This window comes from Mustelus asterias, chromosome 20 (assembly GCF_964213995.1).
Source record: "Mustelus asterias chromosome 20, sMusAst1.hap1.1, whole genome shotgun sequence".
Taxonomy (NCBI): domain Eukaryota; kingdom Metazoa; phylum Chordata; class Chondrichthyes; order Carcharhiniformes; family Triakidae; genus Mustelus; species Mustelus asterias.
In genome coordinates this window covers 52,013,361-52,031,050 of record NC_135820.1, presented here as the reverse complement: position 1 = coordinate 52,031,050, position 17,690 = coordinate 52,013,361, and the positions used below count along the sequence as shown (strand labels likewise).

At 43.4% G+C, this 17,690-nt stretch overlaps 1 protein-coding gene across 15 annotated transcripts in view; it reads right to left on the bottom strand.

Moving 5' to 3' along the window:
- The window catches only part of stau1 (staufen double-stranded RNA binding protein 1), a 51,954-nt gene that overhangs the window by 14,896 nt on the left and 19,368 nt on the right, over window positions 1–17,690 (bottom strand). For all 15 annotated transcript variants that reach the window (XM_078236529.1, XM_078236533.1, XM_078236530.1 and 12 more), the window contains 4 exons: window positions 17,550–17,685; window positions 11,582–11,753; window positions 9,768–9,866; window positions 6,179–6,391 (listed from right to left, as the gene is read on the bottom strand). In XM_078236529.1, coding sequence (XP_078092655.1) covers window positions 6,179–6,391; window positions 9,768–9,866; window positions 11,582–11,753; window positions 17,550–17,685 — 620 coding nt within the window. The remainder of the gene's footprint in view (window positions 1–6,178; window positions 6,392–9,767; window positions 9,867–11,581; window positions 11,754–17,549; window positions 17,686–17,690) is intronic.

The following is a 17,690-nucleotide window of genomic DNA, read 5'->3' as shown; positions in this document are numbered from 1 at the left end:
AATTAATGGATGCAATGATGATTCCAAATTCCACCTTCAGCTTTATGATTGGATCCAATATGTTACTAGCAATCATCACTCAGCTAGTTTGGGGCAAGGGCAGGTGCAGATGCAGAGCAGTGGTAGAAGTAGAGATGATATGATGCGTTTCCAAAACAGATAATTCACTCATCAAGCTCAAATCTGGTATGCACTGGTTTAGCAGGATGTAGTGCAGGGTAAAAGTTAATCGAACTCCTATAGTATGCCCAATCTAAAATTTGGCAAATTAGAGGTTGGCTAGGGACATTTGTTAGGTGCACTGACAACATGAGTGATGAAATGAGGAGAAATTTGGGTACTGAACAGATAGAATTCTCTACCACAAGGGTGTGGAGGCCAAGTCACTGAACATATTTAAGAAAGAAAGATAGATTCCTAGACACCAAGGGTGTTTAAATAGAGGATCAGCCACAATTACATTGAATCGAGGAGCAGACTCGATGGGTTGAATGGCCTTCTCCTGATCCTATTTTTTTTAATGCTTCTATTTGTTGCCAATTTTGACCAATGCGTGCAGAGTATCAAATTTTCAACACAACAGCTTTCCCGTGACAAACTGTGTGCAGTAATGAAAATAACTTTAATTTGTGCAAAATCATTAATAGGCTGACATTGGAATTTGGACTAATTCTTCAAGATTAAAGCTATACCTTGCCCCATCTTAAAAGTGAATGAAATATACAGAAAGTCAGAATAACTTCACAAACAAGATAACTTCTCAAAACTAGCATTTATAAAATGTGGGTGATTTTCAAACAAGAAACTTGAGAGAACACATTAAGCTTTAGTCACATATCTATAGCAAGAACCAGTTAACTCACGAAGTAGATACTTAACCCCAGAAAGTTTGCCAATGACAAAACCACAGTCCCAAACATGTGTGTTTTCCAAGTTCCCTGGGAATAGCTAAACCCATAAATCTACCTCTCCAAGCAGTCCCTACAGAGCCCCTCCATCATATAACTCGGCAATCCTTGGACATAAAAAACTATCCATCTCCTTTATGCACTTATAGTCATTTGCTTCCACCATTTTTGTTAATCCATGTGTGAACCCCTTCCAATTAGATTTCCACCTTCACAACACAAACAGCCTAATTAAAACTACAAATGACATCCTATGTGATTGTGGTAAACTACCCGTTAACACATTTGCAGCTTTTAACATGTTTGACCACACTACCCTCCAACACGTTGCCTCAGTCATCCAGCTGACATGGACTGTTTGGTTCAATTTTTATCCAGCCAGTCATAGCCAGAGAAATCAATTGCAATAACATCTTTCTCTTCTGTTCCCACAACATAAAAACCCTCCCAAGAATCTATACTTGGTACCTTCATTTGTCGTCGACATGCTGCCCCTTGGTATTATTCAAAAGCACATCAAGCTCTATGTGCATACTGACAACATCAAGCACTGCTTCCAATATGGCATGTTGTTCGTCTAACCTCCAGTGCTGGATGAGCAGCAATTTTCAGAATAAGAACTAGGAGTAGGCAATTCAACCCCTTGAGCCTGCTGTGCTATTTAATATGGTAAGAAGTCTCACAACACCAGGTTAAAGTCCAACAGGTTTATTTGGTAGCAAATACCATAAGCTTTCGGAGCGCTGCTCCTTCATCAGATGGAGTGGAAATCTGCTCTCAAACAGGGCACACAGGCACAGAAATCAAGTTACAGAATACTAATTGGAATGCGAATCCCTACAACCAGCCAGGTCTTAAAGGTACAGACAATGTGGGTGGAGGGAGCATTAAACACAGGTTAAAGAGATGTGTATTGTCTCCAGACAGAACAGCTAGTGAGATTCTGCAAGTCCAGGGGGCAAGCTGTGGGGGTTACTGATAATGTGACATAAATCCAACATCCTGGTTTAGGCCGTCCTCATGTGTGCGGAACTTGGCTATCAGTTTCTGTTCAGCGACTCTGCGCTGTGTGTCGTGAAGGCCGCCTTGGAGAACGCTTACCTGAAGATCAGAGGCTGAATGCCCGTGACTGCTGAAGTGCTCCCCCACAGGAAGAGAACAGTCTTGCCTGGTGATTGTCGAGCGGTGTTCATTCATCCGTTGTTGTAGCGCCTTCAACCACGCAACCTCAAACAGACCATCGTCCGCAGCAAACTACCCAGCCTTCAGGAGAACAGTGACCATGACACCACACAACCCTGCCACAGCAACCTCTGCAAGACGTGCCGGATCATCGACACGGATGCCATCATCTCACGTGAGAACACCATCTACAAGGTACACGGTACCTACTCTTGCAACTCGGCCAACATTGTCTACCTGATACGCTGCAGGAAAGGATGTCCCGAGGCATGGTACATTGGGGAAACCATGCAGACGCTACGACAACGGATGAATGAACACTGCTCGACAATCACCAGGCAAGACTTCTCTTCCTGTGGGGGAGCACTTCAGCAGTCACGGGCATTCAGCCTTGGATCTTCAGGTAAGCGTTCTCCAAGGCGGCCTTCACGACACACAGCGCAGAGTCGCTGAACAGAAACTGATAGCCAAGTTCCGCACACATGAGGACGGCCTAAACCAGGATGTTGGATTTATGTCACATTATCAGTAACCCCCACAGCTTGCCCCCTGGACTTGCAGAATCTCACTAGCTGTTCTGTCTGGAGACAATACACACCTCTTCAACCTGTGTTTAATGCTCCCTCCACCCACATTCTCTGTACCTTTAAGACCTGGCTGGCTTTAGGGATTCGCATTCTAATTAGTATTCTGTAACTTGATTTCTGTGTCTCTGTGCACTGAGAGCACATTTCCACTCCATCTGACGAAGGAGCAGCGCTCCGAAAGCTTATGGTATTTGCTACCAAATAAACCTGTTGGACTTTAACCTGGTGTTGTGAGACTTCTTACTGTGTTCACCCCAGTCCAACGCCGGCATCTCCACATCATGCCTATTTCATATGACCATGGGTGATCTAATCTCTGCATCAACTCCCACATCCTGCTTGTTCACCATAGCCTTTCAAGTCCTTGCTAATTAAAAATCTGTCCACCTCTTCCTTAAATTTACTCAAAGTCCTGACATTCACCACGCTCTGTAGTGAATTCCACAGACTCACGACCCTTTTCTCACCCGTTTTAAATCTGCTATCCCTGATCCTAAAACTATGATCTCTTAGGAAACATCCTCTCCATGTCTTTTGTCAATCCCCCAAATCATCTTGCACACCTCAATTAGATCTCCTCTCATTCTTGTAAACACCAGGGCCTATAGGCCTAAACTACCCAATCTCTCTTCATAAGACAGATCCCTCATGTCTGGAATCAATCTAGTGAATCTCTTCTGAACTGCCTCCAATGCAACTACATCCCTCCTCAAATAAGGGGAGCAAAACTGCGCACAATATTCTAAGTGCAGTCTCACTAAGGCTTTGTATAGTAGCAGTAGCACTTCGCTACTTTTATATTCTATTGTTTTACCAATAAATGCCCAAGATTCTATTTGCCTTCCTTATTGCCTGCATACCAGTTTTCTGTGATTCATGCACAAGGATACCCAGATCCCTCTGCACTGCCACACTACAAAGATTCTCTCCATTTAGATAGCAATTTGCCTTTATATTTTTCTGCCAAAATGGATAACCTCACAGAGTTAAACTCCATCTGCCAAATTTTGCCCCATTCACTCAACCTATGCACATCCATTTGTGAATTTCTTATTTCATTATCACAGCTTACAATCCCACCTATTTTAGTGTCATCTGCAAGTTTGGGTTATGAGACCTACTGTCCCTGAATCCAAGTCATTAATAAATTGTAAATAGGGGCCTTGAGGACCGAACCCTGTGGCACCCCATTAGTTACATCTTGCCAACCCGAGACCCATTTATCCCGACACTCTGCTTTCTGTTGGTTAGCACAGTAAGAAGTCTCACAACACCAGGTTAAAGTCCAACAGGTTTATTTGGTAGCAAATACCACAAGCTTGGTATTTGCTACCAAATAAACCTGTTGGACTTTAACCTGGTGTTGTGAGACTTCTTACTGTGCTTACCCCAGTCCAACGCCGGCATCTCCACATCATGACTTCTGTTGGTTAGCCAATTCTCTATCCAAGCTAATAAATTACCCCCAATTCCATGTGAACTAAACTTGTTGATTAACCTTGTGTGGTACTTTATCAAATGCTTTCTGAAAGTCCAGATATGTTACATCTAGATTCCCATTATCCACCTTGCTTGTTACATCCAAGGAACTCAAGCAAATTAGTCAAACACTAATTATCCTTCATAAAACTATGCTAACTCTGATGGATTACAATTTGACTTCTAAAATGTCCTGTTATTACTTCATTTACAAAGGATTCTAACAATTTCTCAATGATAGATGTTAAGCTAATTGGCCTATACCTCCCTACATTTTGCCTCTTTCCCTTTTTGAATAAAGGGCGTCATATCAGCATTTTACCAATCCACTGAAACTATTCCCACATCCAGTAAATTTTGGAATATTATAACCAATGGACCCACCAAATCCAATAGCATTTCCTGTAAGACCCTGGCTTCCAATCAAATTTCTACTCCATGCTAGGACACCTACATACCACCACATCACTTCCTTGTCTCAAACCATCTGCTTTAGAAACCTTCATTGATACGTCGAACTCCAATGTTATCCTAGTTAGCCTTACATTTTCCACCCCTTAAACAGGAACTGATCCAAAAATGTGCTGCCCAAATTCTAACTCCCATTGTTCCATTCACCTATCTGTGCTTACTGACCCATACTGATGTTGCCAGATTTGGGAATCAGAGTTTAAAATTCTCATCTTTGTGTTCAAAGATGAGAATTTTGCGGGGAAGTGGATTTGAGAAGTTCAGCCATGATTCTATTGAATGGCGGAGTGGGCTCGAGGGGCTGAACAGCCTACTCCTGTTCCTATGTTCCTAACTTAGACTGTTATAACCAATTATGTTCACTTATGGAAATCCCTTTACTACCCTTTTGATGAACATTGACAGATGACAAGTTGCATGTTTTAAAATAATTATGCAACCAGGATTTCTGGGGGACAATAAAATACACCATTCAAATAGCCAATTACCACTTGAAAAAAAGTACCTGCACTTCAAAGCAAATAGCTTTGTTGGAATGTGGATTCAATAAGACCTGGCTAGGCTTTTTTTATTCTCTCATGGGCTGTGGGCATCACTGACTGGGCCAGGATATATTGCCTATCTCCAATTGTCCTTGAACTGAGTGGCATGCCAGGCCATTTCAGAGGGCACTGAAGAGTCAACCACATTGCTGTGGATCTGGAGTCACAAAGTCCAAATCAGACAAGGACGGCAGGCTTCTTCCCTCAATGACATTAGTGAACCAGTTGGGTGCATTAGCTCCACCTTACCATCCTTTACCCAGAAACATTTATCCTGAAAGATAGGATACATCAGCAAAATTGGCAGCCATTTTGCAAAGCAACATCTCAGAAGCAGCAAATGATGAATGATTAAAGATGTTGGTGATGCACACCGAATTTCTTGCTGTTTCAAGAGCAACATGGCATTTTATAATCCATTTGAGGAGACATTGGTTTATCCTTTCCAGAGACTTCACCTCTAACAACGCAGCACAGAATCTCAGCCCAGCACAGAACTTGAAGAACAACATATCCCAAATACAAGAGTCATCAAATGAACTGAGCTGGAATCTTGGAACAAGGGGCACCATGGTGGCACAGTAGTTAGCACTGCTGCCTCTCAGCGCCAGGGACTAAGGTTCAATTCCAGCCTTGGGTGACTGTCTGCGTGGAGTCCGCATGTTCTCCCCCACTGTGTCTGCATGGGTTTCCTTCAGATGCTCTGGTTTCCTCCCACAATCCAAAGATATGTGGGCTAGGTTGATTGGCCATGCTAAATTGCCCCTTAGTGTCAGGAGGATTAGCAAGGTAAATATGTGTGGGGTTATGGGGAGGGACTGGGTGAGATAGTTATTGGTGAAGACTCGATGGGCCAAATGGCCTCCTTATGACTGAAGGGATTCTATGACTCTAAGAATTAAAACCTGTACTTCTGCTTCAGCAAGTTACTAAATAGCTTTCCATTTAACACCCAGGTATTTCCCCACCCAAATAAATGTTCCTTCTCATGGATAAAATACCTACACACCTTCACTATTGATTTAGTTTTCTTTTTTATGCGTGGTTTCACTTTTTCTACTATGGGAAGCTGTGGAAGTTTCTTCAGTTCCTCCAGAACACCAATTGCGGCAGCTTTCTTGGAAATTTTCTTACTCTTCCCTTCCCCTTCAGCTGAAAATTCTCCAACCACTACTTTAGTTACAAAACTCTTCATGTGAGGAGGGCCACTTTCTTTTATTACCTGTAAATAAAATAAAATAAAATACAATAAAATGAAAGACAACTTAAAAGAACAGGCAAAGTCTAATTTATGAACAAAACACAGTGGTAGCTGCAAATGATTGTCTAATTTGCTTGATTCACACACAACCCAAGGATGGCTCACCAATCTTAATAGTGCCTTGAAATTTCACTCTACCTCAGTTAAAAAAAAACTTTTCTTCAAGGGAGAATCGTGACAATAAGTAGATTTGCTCCAGAGACCTACAGCTACACAGGTCCATGTTGTGTATTAATCATCTTTTTGGCAACTAGTATGCGATTGTGTAGTCTTTAAGAACTGTTGTGCGAGTATCGATAATTTGCATACCAGCAACAGAAGTGGGGAAAAGGTTCCAACACAGCATGGTCAAGTGACAGGCTGCAGATTTGTTGTGTTTATTGCCAAGGGTGTTCTCCTGATGAAAAATAAGGGAGCAATTTACTGTCTCATTCTATTGCTTTTTTGACTGCTGAACAAAAGGAGTACAAAATTTCAAATTCTCACTCCTCAACATCTAATGAGGGCAACAGAAGCCTGCGCCCACTTCAATAATGTTCAAGATAGCCAGGATAGGCATGTGCCTGTAAAAAGGAAAGATAGGAAAGGTAGGATTCGAGAGCCGTGGATAACCAGGGAAATTGAGGATCTGATTAAAATGAAAAGGGAGGCGTACGTTAAGTCCAGGCAACTGAAAACAGATGGAGCTCTGGAGGAAGAGAGAGAGAGTAGGAAAGAACTCAAACGGGGAGTTAGAAGGGCAAAAAGAGGTCACGAGATGTTCTTGGCAGGCAGGATTAAGGAGAATCCTAAGGCATTCTATTCATACGTTAGGAACAAAAGAGTTGTCAGGGAGAAAATCGGACCTCTCAGGGACAAAGGAGGGGAATTATGCTTAGAACCCAAGGGAATAGGGGAGATCCTAAATGAATACTTTGCATCGGTATTCACGAAGGAGAGGGGCGTGTTAACCGGGAGTGTCTCGGAGGGAGGTGTTGACCCGTTAGAGAAAATCTCCATTACAAGAGAGGAAGTGTTGGGTTTTTTAGGGAACATTAAAACTGACAAAGCCCCAGGGCCTGATGGCATCTATCCTCGACTGCTCAGGGAGACGAGAGATGAAATTGCTGGGCCTCTGACGGAAATCTTTGTCGCTTCTTTGGACACGGGTGAGGTCCCTGAGGATTGGAGGATAGCGAATGTGGTCCGTTGTTTAAGGGTAGCAGGGATAACCCAGGAAATTATAGGCCGGTGAGCTTGACGTCCGTGGTAGGGAAGTTGTTGGAGAGGATTCTTAGAGACAGGATGTATGTGCATTTAGAACGGGACAATCTCATTAGTGACAGACAGCATGGTTTTGTAAGAGGGAGGTCGTGCCTTACAAATTTGGTGGAGTTTTTTGAGGAAGTGACAAAAACGGTTGATGAAGGAAGGGCCGTGGATGTCGTCTATATGGATTTCAGTAAGGCATTTGACAAAGTCCCACATGGCAGGCTGGTTAAGAAGGTTAAGGCTCATGGGATACAAGGAGAAGTGGCTAGATGGGTGGAGAACTGGCTTGGCCATTGGAGACAGAGGGTAGTGGTCGAAGGGTCGTTTTCCGGCTGGAGGTCTGTGACCAGTGGTGTTCCGCAGGGCTCTGTACTAGGACCTCTGCTATTTGAGATATATACAAATGATTTGGAAGGTGGTGTAACTGGTGTAATCAGCAAGTTTGCGGATGACACGAAGATGGCTGGACTTGCGGATAGCGAAGAGCATTGTCGGGCAATACAGCAGGATATAGATAGGCTGGAAAATTGGGCGGAGAGGTGGCAAATGGAGTTTAATCCGGATAAATGCGAAGTGATGCATTTTGGAAGAAATAATGTAGGGAGGAGTTATACAATAAATGGCAGAGTCATCAGGAGTATAGAAACACAGAGGGACCTAGGTGTGCAAGTCCACAAATCCTTGAAGGTGGCAACACAGGTGGAGAAGGTGGTGAAGAAGGCATATGGTATGTTTGCCTTTATAGGACGGGGTATAGAGTATAAAAGCTGGAGTCTGATGATGCAGCTGTATAGAACGCTGGTTAGGCCACATTTGGAGTACTGCGTTCAGTTCTGGTCGCCGCACTACCAGAAGGACGTGGAGGCGTTAGAGAGAGTGCAGAGAAGGTTTACCAGGATGTTGCCTGGTATGGAGGGTCTTGGCTATGAGGAGAGATTGGGTAGACTGGGGTTGTTCTCCTTGGAAAGACGGAGAATGAGGGGAGATCTAATAGAGGTGTACAAGATTATGAAGGGTATAGATAGGGTGAACAGTGGGAAGCTTTTTCCCAGGTCGGAGGTGACGATCACGAGGGGTCACGGGCTCAAGCTGAGAGGGGCGAAGTATAACTCGGATATCAGAGGGACGTTTTTTACACAGAGGGTGGTGGGGGCCTGGAATGCGCTGCCAAGTAGGGTGGTGGAGGCAGGCACGCTGACATCGTTTAAGAATTACCTGGATAGTCACATGAGCAGCCTGGGAATGGAGGGATACAAACGATTGGTCTAGTTGGACCAAGGAGCGGCACAGGCTTGGAGGGCCGAAGGGCCTGTTTCCTGTGCTGTACTGTTCTTTGTTCTATAGCCATGATGATTTTTTTAAAAAACACAAACAGTGCAGGATTGCCCAAATGGGTTAACTACGAGTCACAACATCTAAACTGTTTCCAACACATTTACATCCTCCCTTAAATAAGAGGATCAATACTGCACAAAATACTCCTGGTGTGGTTTGATCAATGCCCTGTATAACTGAAGCATAACCTTCCTACCTTTTTATTCAATTCCTTTTGCAATAAATTACAACATTCGATTAGCTTTCCTAATTAGTTTCTGTACCTGCACACTAGCCTTTTGCGAGTCTTGCACGAAGACTCCTGGGTCCCTCTGCACCTCAGAGTTCTGTAATCTCTCACCTTTTAGCTAACATATTTCTTTTTTATTCTTCCTACCAAAATAGATAATTTCACAATCCAAAGATGTGCAGATTAGGTGGATTAGTCATAATAAATGTGTGGGGTTAAAGGGATAGGATGGAGGGGAGGGCGTGGATGGACTGCTCTCTTGGAGAGTTAGTGCAGACTTGATGGGCCGGATGGCCTTTCTTCAATATAGGAATTCTACGATTGCATCATAACTGTTGCATTGTGGATGAAGTACAAATTTGTGAACCAACCCACCATTAAATTGCTTGCCATAACCATGAAGTATTTGTATTGGTGCCTCAGCTAATCATTCCAAATCACGTACACTATAATTTCTTCTACAGTCTTGTAAAAAGCATAACACAAAGACAAAAATGTTCAAACAATTTATGAAAACCTTACTTCAAAGTTCACAGGCATATTTCTTTTCAGTGCAATCTCAAAAACTTGGCTTATTTCGGATTTATTGAGATCATCATCATCTGGTTCTTTTCCATTAACCTGCAAGAAAACATTTGAGTAATTACCAGCATGAAATTCCATAACAAAAGTTTGAAAACTTAGGCAGCACATCATTTTCATATTTTCCTAGAAATCAGCAACTACTTTTAAAAGTGTTCATTGACTAAAGTACTTTGTTTTTTGTTCATGAGTTTGAGACATTCCAAAGAACAATACAGCACAGAAACAGGCCCTTCGGCCCTCCAAGCCCACGCCACTCCCTGGTCCAAACTAGACCATTCTTTTGTATCCCTCCATTCCCACTCTGTTCATGTGGCTATCTAGATAAGTCTTAAACGTTCCCAGTGTGTCCACCTCCACCACCTTGCCCGGCAGCGCATTCCAGGCCCCCACCACCCTCTGTGTAAAATACGTCCTTCTGATATCAGTGTTAAACCTCCCTCCCCCCTCACCTTGAATCTATGACCCCTCGTGAACGTCACCACCGACCTGGGAAAAAGCTTCCCACCGTTCACCCTATCTATACCTTTCATAATTTTATACACCTCTATTAGGTCACCCCTCATCCTCCGTCTTTCCAGTGAGAACAACCCCAGTTTACCCAATCTCTCCTCATAACTAAGCCCTTCCATACCAGGCAACATCCTGGTAAACCTCCTCTGCACTCTCTCTAAAGCCTCCACGTACTTCTGGTAGTGTGGCGGCCAGAACTGGGCACAGTATTCCAAATGCGGCCGAACCAACGTTCTATACGACTGCAACATCAGACCCCAACTTTTATACTCTATGCCCCGTCCTATAAATGCAAGTATGCCATATGCAACCCCAGTTTACCCAATCTCTCCTCATAACTAAGCCCTTCCATACCATATGAAAGACATAAGTAAAACTACAGATTCAATTGCAAAAGATATTTATTTTAAGATATTATTTTGAAAATAACCCTAGGGTGTCTAAACTATTTTAACGGATTGTGGAACACTACTCTTGGGGAAAAAAAACCAGTCCATTTATCTAATCAAATCTATGATGCTTTTCTACAAGCCACCCAATCTAATCTCATGCTGCTGCTTGTTCTTCAGAAGAAAGGAGAACTTACAAGGAAAGGGTGGTGAGTGATGGCACAGAGGTTGCAGGGCTCAAAGAAGTTTGATGTAGGACAATGAAGGACTCAAATGCAAGGCCGAGAATTTTAAACTGGAGGTGAACTGGATGCAAGCAATAGATATAAATAAGTGAACTTGGCATGTGACAGTTTACGGGAAGCTGAGTTTTGGGTGAGCCAAAAAGTTTACAGGGAGTGAAGTGTGAAAGAACAGCATTGGAATGTCAAATTAAGAGGGCACAAAAGATAGATGAGGATTTCAGTAACAGATACGGTGAGACAGAGGTAGACCAAGTGGAAGTAGACAGCCTTTATAATAGAATGTGGAGCATGAAGCTCAGCTCGAGATCAAGCGGGATGTAGAAGCTGCAGACAGTTTAGTTCAGCCCGAGACAACAGTGGGAGAGAGGGAAGGATTAGTCGTGAGGGTACAGGACTCGTAGTGATGACCGAAGACAATGGTTTTAGACTTCCCGATATTTGGCTAGGATAAGAGAAACAGTCTGGCATCAAAGAGGCATTAGAAGGATCCAAATAGGCAGGGAAGAGATACAGCTGGGTTTGGTCAACATGCATACTGAAACTGACTCTCTTCAGATAATAGGACCAACTGTTTAGGGACACCTCAAATGAAAATGAAAATACTCACAGTTGGTAACTTGGATGGCAGAGTTTCATTTTGCAAGGCTTTGAGTGCTTTAGCAGCTGCATCATGTTTAGCAGCCTGCCTCGATCTTCCTTTTCCCTGGAATTGCTGATTTCCAATTACAAGTTCGACTTGGTAAGTGACTGGTCCAACAGGAGGGAAAGGGTAAAAGTACCTTAAGGAAGGACAAATACTAAATGATCAAATCTCAATTCCCAAGAACAATAGGGCAAAAGGTTCTAATTATACATTCATATAAGATACAAAGGTATGCAGTTTTCGCAGGTTATAAAAGTATTGATGCAGATGAAGAGGACTTCACAACAAGTAAACAAAGCACTGGATTTCATTCCTGGAAGGGAAAAATTGAAAAGTAATGTTAAAACTTGATTATACCACATTTGGGAGCACTAAAAAGTCCTAGTTTCCATACTATAAGGGTAAGTGCAAAAAAATTAGAATGACACTAAAATGGAGGGGTGACATTTATCTGGAAGGATTGAAAAGGTGGGGTTTTTTCTCTAGTAAAGACTGATGAGTGACCTGATACTGGTCAAAATGCTTCCAGTTGTGGATGAGATCGGAACTTGACACCAGAAATACAAGCTAGTCACAGAAATTCAACAGGGAATTCAAGATAATTTTTTTTTTTTAAGTGGCTAGAATATGTAACTTGTTACCAAAAAGAGCAATGGAGGCAAATAACATCCATTCAATGGCAAGCTGAAGCACGTGGTAAAGGAATAGAAGCACGTGCCGATGGGGTTGGATAAGGGGGGGTGGAAAGTAGCTCGTACGGAGCATAAACACTGGCATAGACCTACACCTGGTCATCCCATCGTATTGGGCAATGGGACCCTGTGCGAGAACCTCTCCGGCTATGTCGAGTGCATCCTGAAACCCATTGTACAAAGAACCCCCAGCTTTTGTCGCGACACTACGGACTTCCTACAGAAACTCAACACACATGGAGCAGTTGAACCAGGAGCACACCTCGTCACAATAGATGTCTCGGCACTCTACACCAGCATCCCCCACGATGATGGCATTGCTGCAACGGCCTCAGTACTCAATGCCGACAACTGCCAGTTTCCAGATACAATTTTACAACTCATCCGCTTCATCCTGGACCACAATGTCTTCACCTTCAACAACCAGTTCTTCATCCAGACACAAGGAACAGCAATGGGGACCAAATTCGCACCTCAATATGCCAACATCTTCATGCACAGGTTCGAACAAGACTTCTTCACCGCACAGGACCTTCAACCGATGCTATACACTAGATACATCGATGACATTTTCTTCCTTTGGACTCATGGTGAACAATCACTGAAACAACTATATGATGAAATCAACAAGTTCCATCCCACCATCAGACTCACCATGGACTACTCTCCGGAATCAGTTGCATCCTTGGACACATGCATCTCCATTAAGGACGGTCACCTCAGCACCTCACTGTACCGCAAGCCCACGGATAACCTCACGATGCTCCACTTCTCCAGCTTCCACCCTAAACACGTTAAAGAAGCCATCCCTTATGGATCTGCTTGAATGAGGAGGATCGCAACAGACACCTCCAGACGCTGAAAGGTGCCCTCATAAGAACAGGGTATGGCGCTCGACTCATCGATCGACAGTTCCAACGCGCCACAGCGAAAAACCGCACCGACCTCCTCAGAAGACAAACACGGGACACGGTGGACAGAGTACCCTTCGTCATCCAGTACTTCCCCGGAGTGGAGAAGCTACGGCATCTCCTCCGGAGCCTTCAACATGTCATTGATGAAGACGAACATCTCGCCAAGGCCATCCCCACACCCCCACTTCTTGCCTTCAAACAACCGCACACCTCAAACAGACCATTGTCCGCGGCAAACTACCCAGCCTTCAGGAGAACAGTGACCACGACACCACACAACCCTGCCACAGCAACCTCTGCAAGACGTGCCGGATCATCGACACAGATGCCATCATCTCACGTGAGAATACCATCTACCAGGTACACGGTACCTACTCTTGCAACTCGGCCAACGTTGTCAACCTGATACGCTGCAGGAAAGGATGTCCCGAGACATGGTACATTGGGGAAACCATGCAGACGCTACGACAACGGATGAATGAACACCGCTCGACAATCACCAGGCAAGACTGTTCTCTTCCTGTGGGGGAGCACTTCAGCGGTCACGGGCATTCAGCCTCTGATCTTCGGGTAAGCGTTCTCCAAGGCGGCCTTCACGACACACGACAGCGCAGAGTCGCTGAGCAAAAACTGATAGCCAAGTTCCGCACACGAGGACGGCCTAAACCAGGATCTTGGGCTTATGTCACACTATCAGTAACCCCCACAGCTTGCCTCCTGGACTTGCAGAATCTCACTAGCTGTTCTGTCTGGAGACAATACACATCTCTTTAACTTGTGCTTAATGCTCCCTCCACTCACATTGTCTGTATCTTTGCCAAGACCTGGTTGGCTGTAGAGATTCGCATTCTAATCAGTATTCTGTAACTTGATTTTGTGTCTCTGTATGCCCTGTTTGAGAGCAGATATCCACTCCATCTGACGAAGGAGCAGCGCTCCGAAAGCTAATGGCATTTGCTACCAAATAAACCTGTTGGACTTTAACCTGTTGTTAAAACTCTTACTGTATAGACCTACTGTGCCAAATTACCTGTTAGTGTGCTGCAAACATTGTTAAATTTGTCCAGGTTATTTGTAAAAGATTTACAGTCTCTTGAAACCTATGATTATGCAGAACCAACACAAATTTAAAGACAACTAATGTTTAATTAACTTGCATTCATTTTTTGGTGAAGTAACAGAGAGGGACGATGCAGGTGCTGTGGTTGATGTACTGTGATGGGGAGATGCCGGCGTTGGACTGAGGTAAACACAGTAAGTCGTCTCACAACACCAGGTTAAAGTCCAACAGGTTTATTTGGTAGCACAAGCCACTAGCTTTCAGAGCGCTGCTCCTTCATCAGGTGAGTGGGAGTTGTGTTCACAAACAGGGCATATAAAGACACAAACTCAATTTACAAAATAATGGTTAGAATGCGAGTCTTTACAGGTAATCAAGTCTTAAAGGTACAGACAATATGAGTTGAGAGGGGGTTAAGCACAGGTTAAAGAGATGTTTATTGTCTCCGGCCGGGTCAGTTAGTGAGATTTTGCAAGCCCAGGCAAGTCGTGGGGATTACAGATAGTGTGACATGAACCCAAGATCCCGGTTGAGGCCATCCTCATGTGTGCGGAACTTGGCTATCAGTTTCTGCTCAGCGATTATGCGTTGTCTTGTGTCATAAAGGCTGCTTTGGATCAAAGGTCTTGATCAGTCTGTTGATCACACATGAGGACGGCCTCAACCAGGATCTTGGGTTCATGTCACAGTATCTGTAACCCCCATGACTTCCTGGGCTTGCAAAATCTCACTAACTGTCCCAGCTGGAGACAATACACATCTCTTTAACCTGTGCTTAACCCTCTCTCCACTCACATTGTCTGTACCTTTAAGACTTGATTACCTGTAAAGACTCGCATTCCAACCATTATTTTGTAAATTGAGTTTGTGTCTTTATGTGCCCCGTTTGTGAACACAACTCCCACTCACCTGATGAAGTAACAGCACTCTGAAAGCTTGTGGCTTGTGCTACCAAATAAACCTGTGTTGGACTTTAACCTGGTGTTGTGAGACTTCTTACTGCTGATGTGCTGCACATGGACTTCCAAAAGATGTGATAAAATACCACATAACAGGCTTGTCAGCAAAGCGGTGGCCTCTGGAATAAAAGGGACAGTGGCACCATGGATTATGAAGTTGGCCGAGTGACAGGAAACAGTTGTGCTGAAATATTGTTTTGGCTGCAGACACTAAATAGCATACCACTCTGGGTTCCGGGAGGTGGTCTTAAGTGCTTGTAATCTATATTAATGGCCTAGATTTGGGTGTGCCAGGCACAATTTCAAAACATGATACAAAACTTGGGAGTGCTGTGAAATGCGAGGAGCATAGTCAGCCTTCAAATCAGATACACAGGCCTGCGGAACGGAGGACACATGGCAGATGAAATGCAGAAAAGCATGAAGTGATACATTCTGGTTGGGAGGGAGAACGAGGAGATAATATAAATGATACAATTCTAAAGGGGCTGAAAGTAGCAGAGGGACCTGGACATGTGTGCGCACAAATTGTTGATCGTTGCAGCACAGGCTGAGAGAGCATTTAATGACGTATACAGGATCCTGGGCTTTATAAATACAAAAGTATAAGAGCAAGTATGTTGTGGTGAATCTTTATAAAACATTTATTCATACTCAAATAGAATAAGTGTTCAATTCTGGGCACCATACTTGAGGCATGAAGGTTCTGGAGAAATTGTAATGAAGATTTATGAGAATAATTCCAGCTATGAGGAACTTCAGTTACAAGAATAGATTCGAAAAGCTGGGACTGTTCTCCTTATGGAAAAGGAGGTTGAGAAGAGATTTAATAGAGGCATTCAAAATTGAGAGAGATCTGTACAGAGTAGATAGGGAGAAACTGTTCCCATTGACAGCAGGGTTGAGAATCAGTGAACAGCAGTTTAAAGTGACTGGCAAAGACAAATGGGTAACATGAGTGAAAGGTTTTTATGCAGTGAGTAGAGTGTCGACTCAGATTCAATCGCAGCTTTCAAAAGAGAATTGGGTAATTATCCAAGGAGAAAGAAATTGCAGAGCTACGGGGAAAAGGAAACATGGTTTACAAGAGTTTAAGGCAGTAGCTCATTGCAAACTTCTCAAGGGCAATCAGAGATGGGCAATAAATGCTGGCTTAGACAGCAGTGCCTGCACCCCTGAACAAATTAAAAGGCAGTGGAGTCGGACAAGCTACGTAGTGAGAGCCAGCATGTTCATGACAGGCCAAAAGGCCTCTTGCTGAAACAATTCTATGATCTTAAAGTACCAATTTGCAAAGACCAGGTCATGTTATACGTACACATTCTAACTCTCTTTTGGCCAACCCCCATTAGTTTCAAGTTACTTTGGCTGCCTTGGTTGGTTGTAGATTGAACTGGAGTACATTATTTAGGTTGCTACTACAGTAAAATAAAAATGACGACAGCTTTCAGAAGGTGACAGCTTTTGGAGAAGATGTTAAAGTGAACCCTGTCTAACTGTTCAGGCATGCATTAAAAGATCACATGATCCTATTCAAAGAGCAGCAAGAAACTTCTCTGGCATCCCAGCCAAAACCAAAGAAAAGTTGCCGTTTTTGGGACCAATCTGTATGCAAATTAGTTTCATCTGCTTACATGAAAATAACGTATACACTTCAAAAGCTATCAACTGTAAAATGCTTTGGAACGTCCTGAAAACATAATGTGCCCAAATGGGCACAGTTTATTTTATTGCACCCAACGCACAACTATGGAAGTGATTTTTGCTTTCTCCATTGCATTGCCAGATCTTCTCAAGCCAAGCATCAACTAGGTCAACTGGTTATTAGAAACATGAGCATAACTACACGTCTTGAGAAAGTTGTCTTCGGACAATGGCAGTTGGGATATTCAGAAGCACATGCTCACTTTAAAGTAGAGATCAGTAAACAGTGATCAAAAAGCAGAATGTAAACTTGATTCCTCCACTCCTCTGAAGGCATGATTTAACACCCAATTGCGCCTTGATGAAAACAGCACAGAACTGGATTTGAGCATTGGAATATTCAGCCTATATGGTGCCATTTTTGTTTAAACCCACTGAGCTACCAGAAGAACTCTCTTTTTATATTGCACACATGCCATTAGAGTTCTTGGATTTTGGATGCCCTGAAATAAGTCCACAATGCTTCGTTATTTCTCCCTTCGCCTACTTAAAGTGAAATGGTACTTTGCCTTGAAGCACTATAGTATGGGCAGCTAATAAATAAACCATTCCAACTGCGAGAGGCAGAGCAGGTCAAAATATAGCCATTGACAAAATTGATACCTTTGAGGATAAGCATTATTTCTCAGCATATTGTAGCTTGGCCTTAACCCAGGATAAGGATCAATTGGTCTGTAGGTCGGTTTCTTTCCCATTTTCATACACAAGGCATTCAGTTCGACTGTTGGAGTAACACTGTCTAAA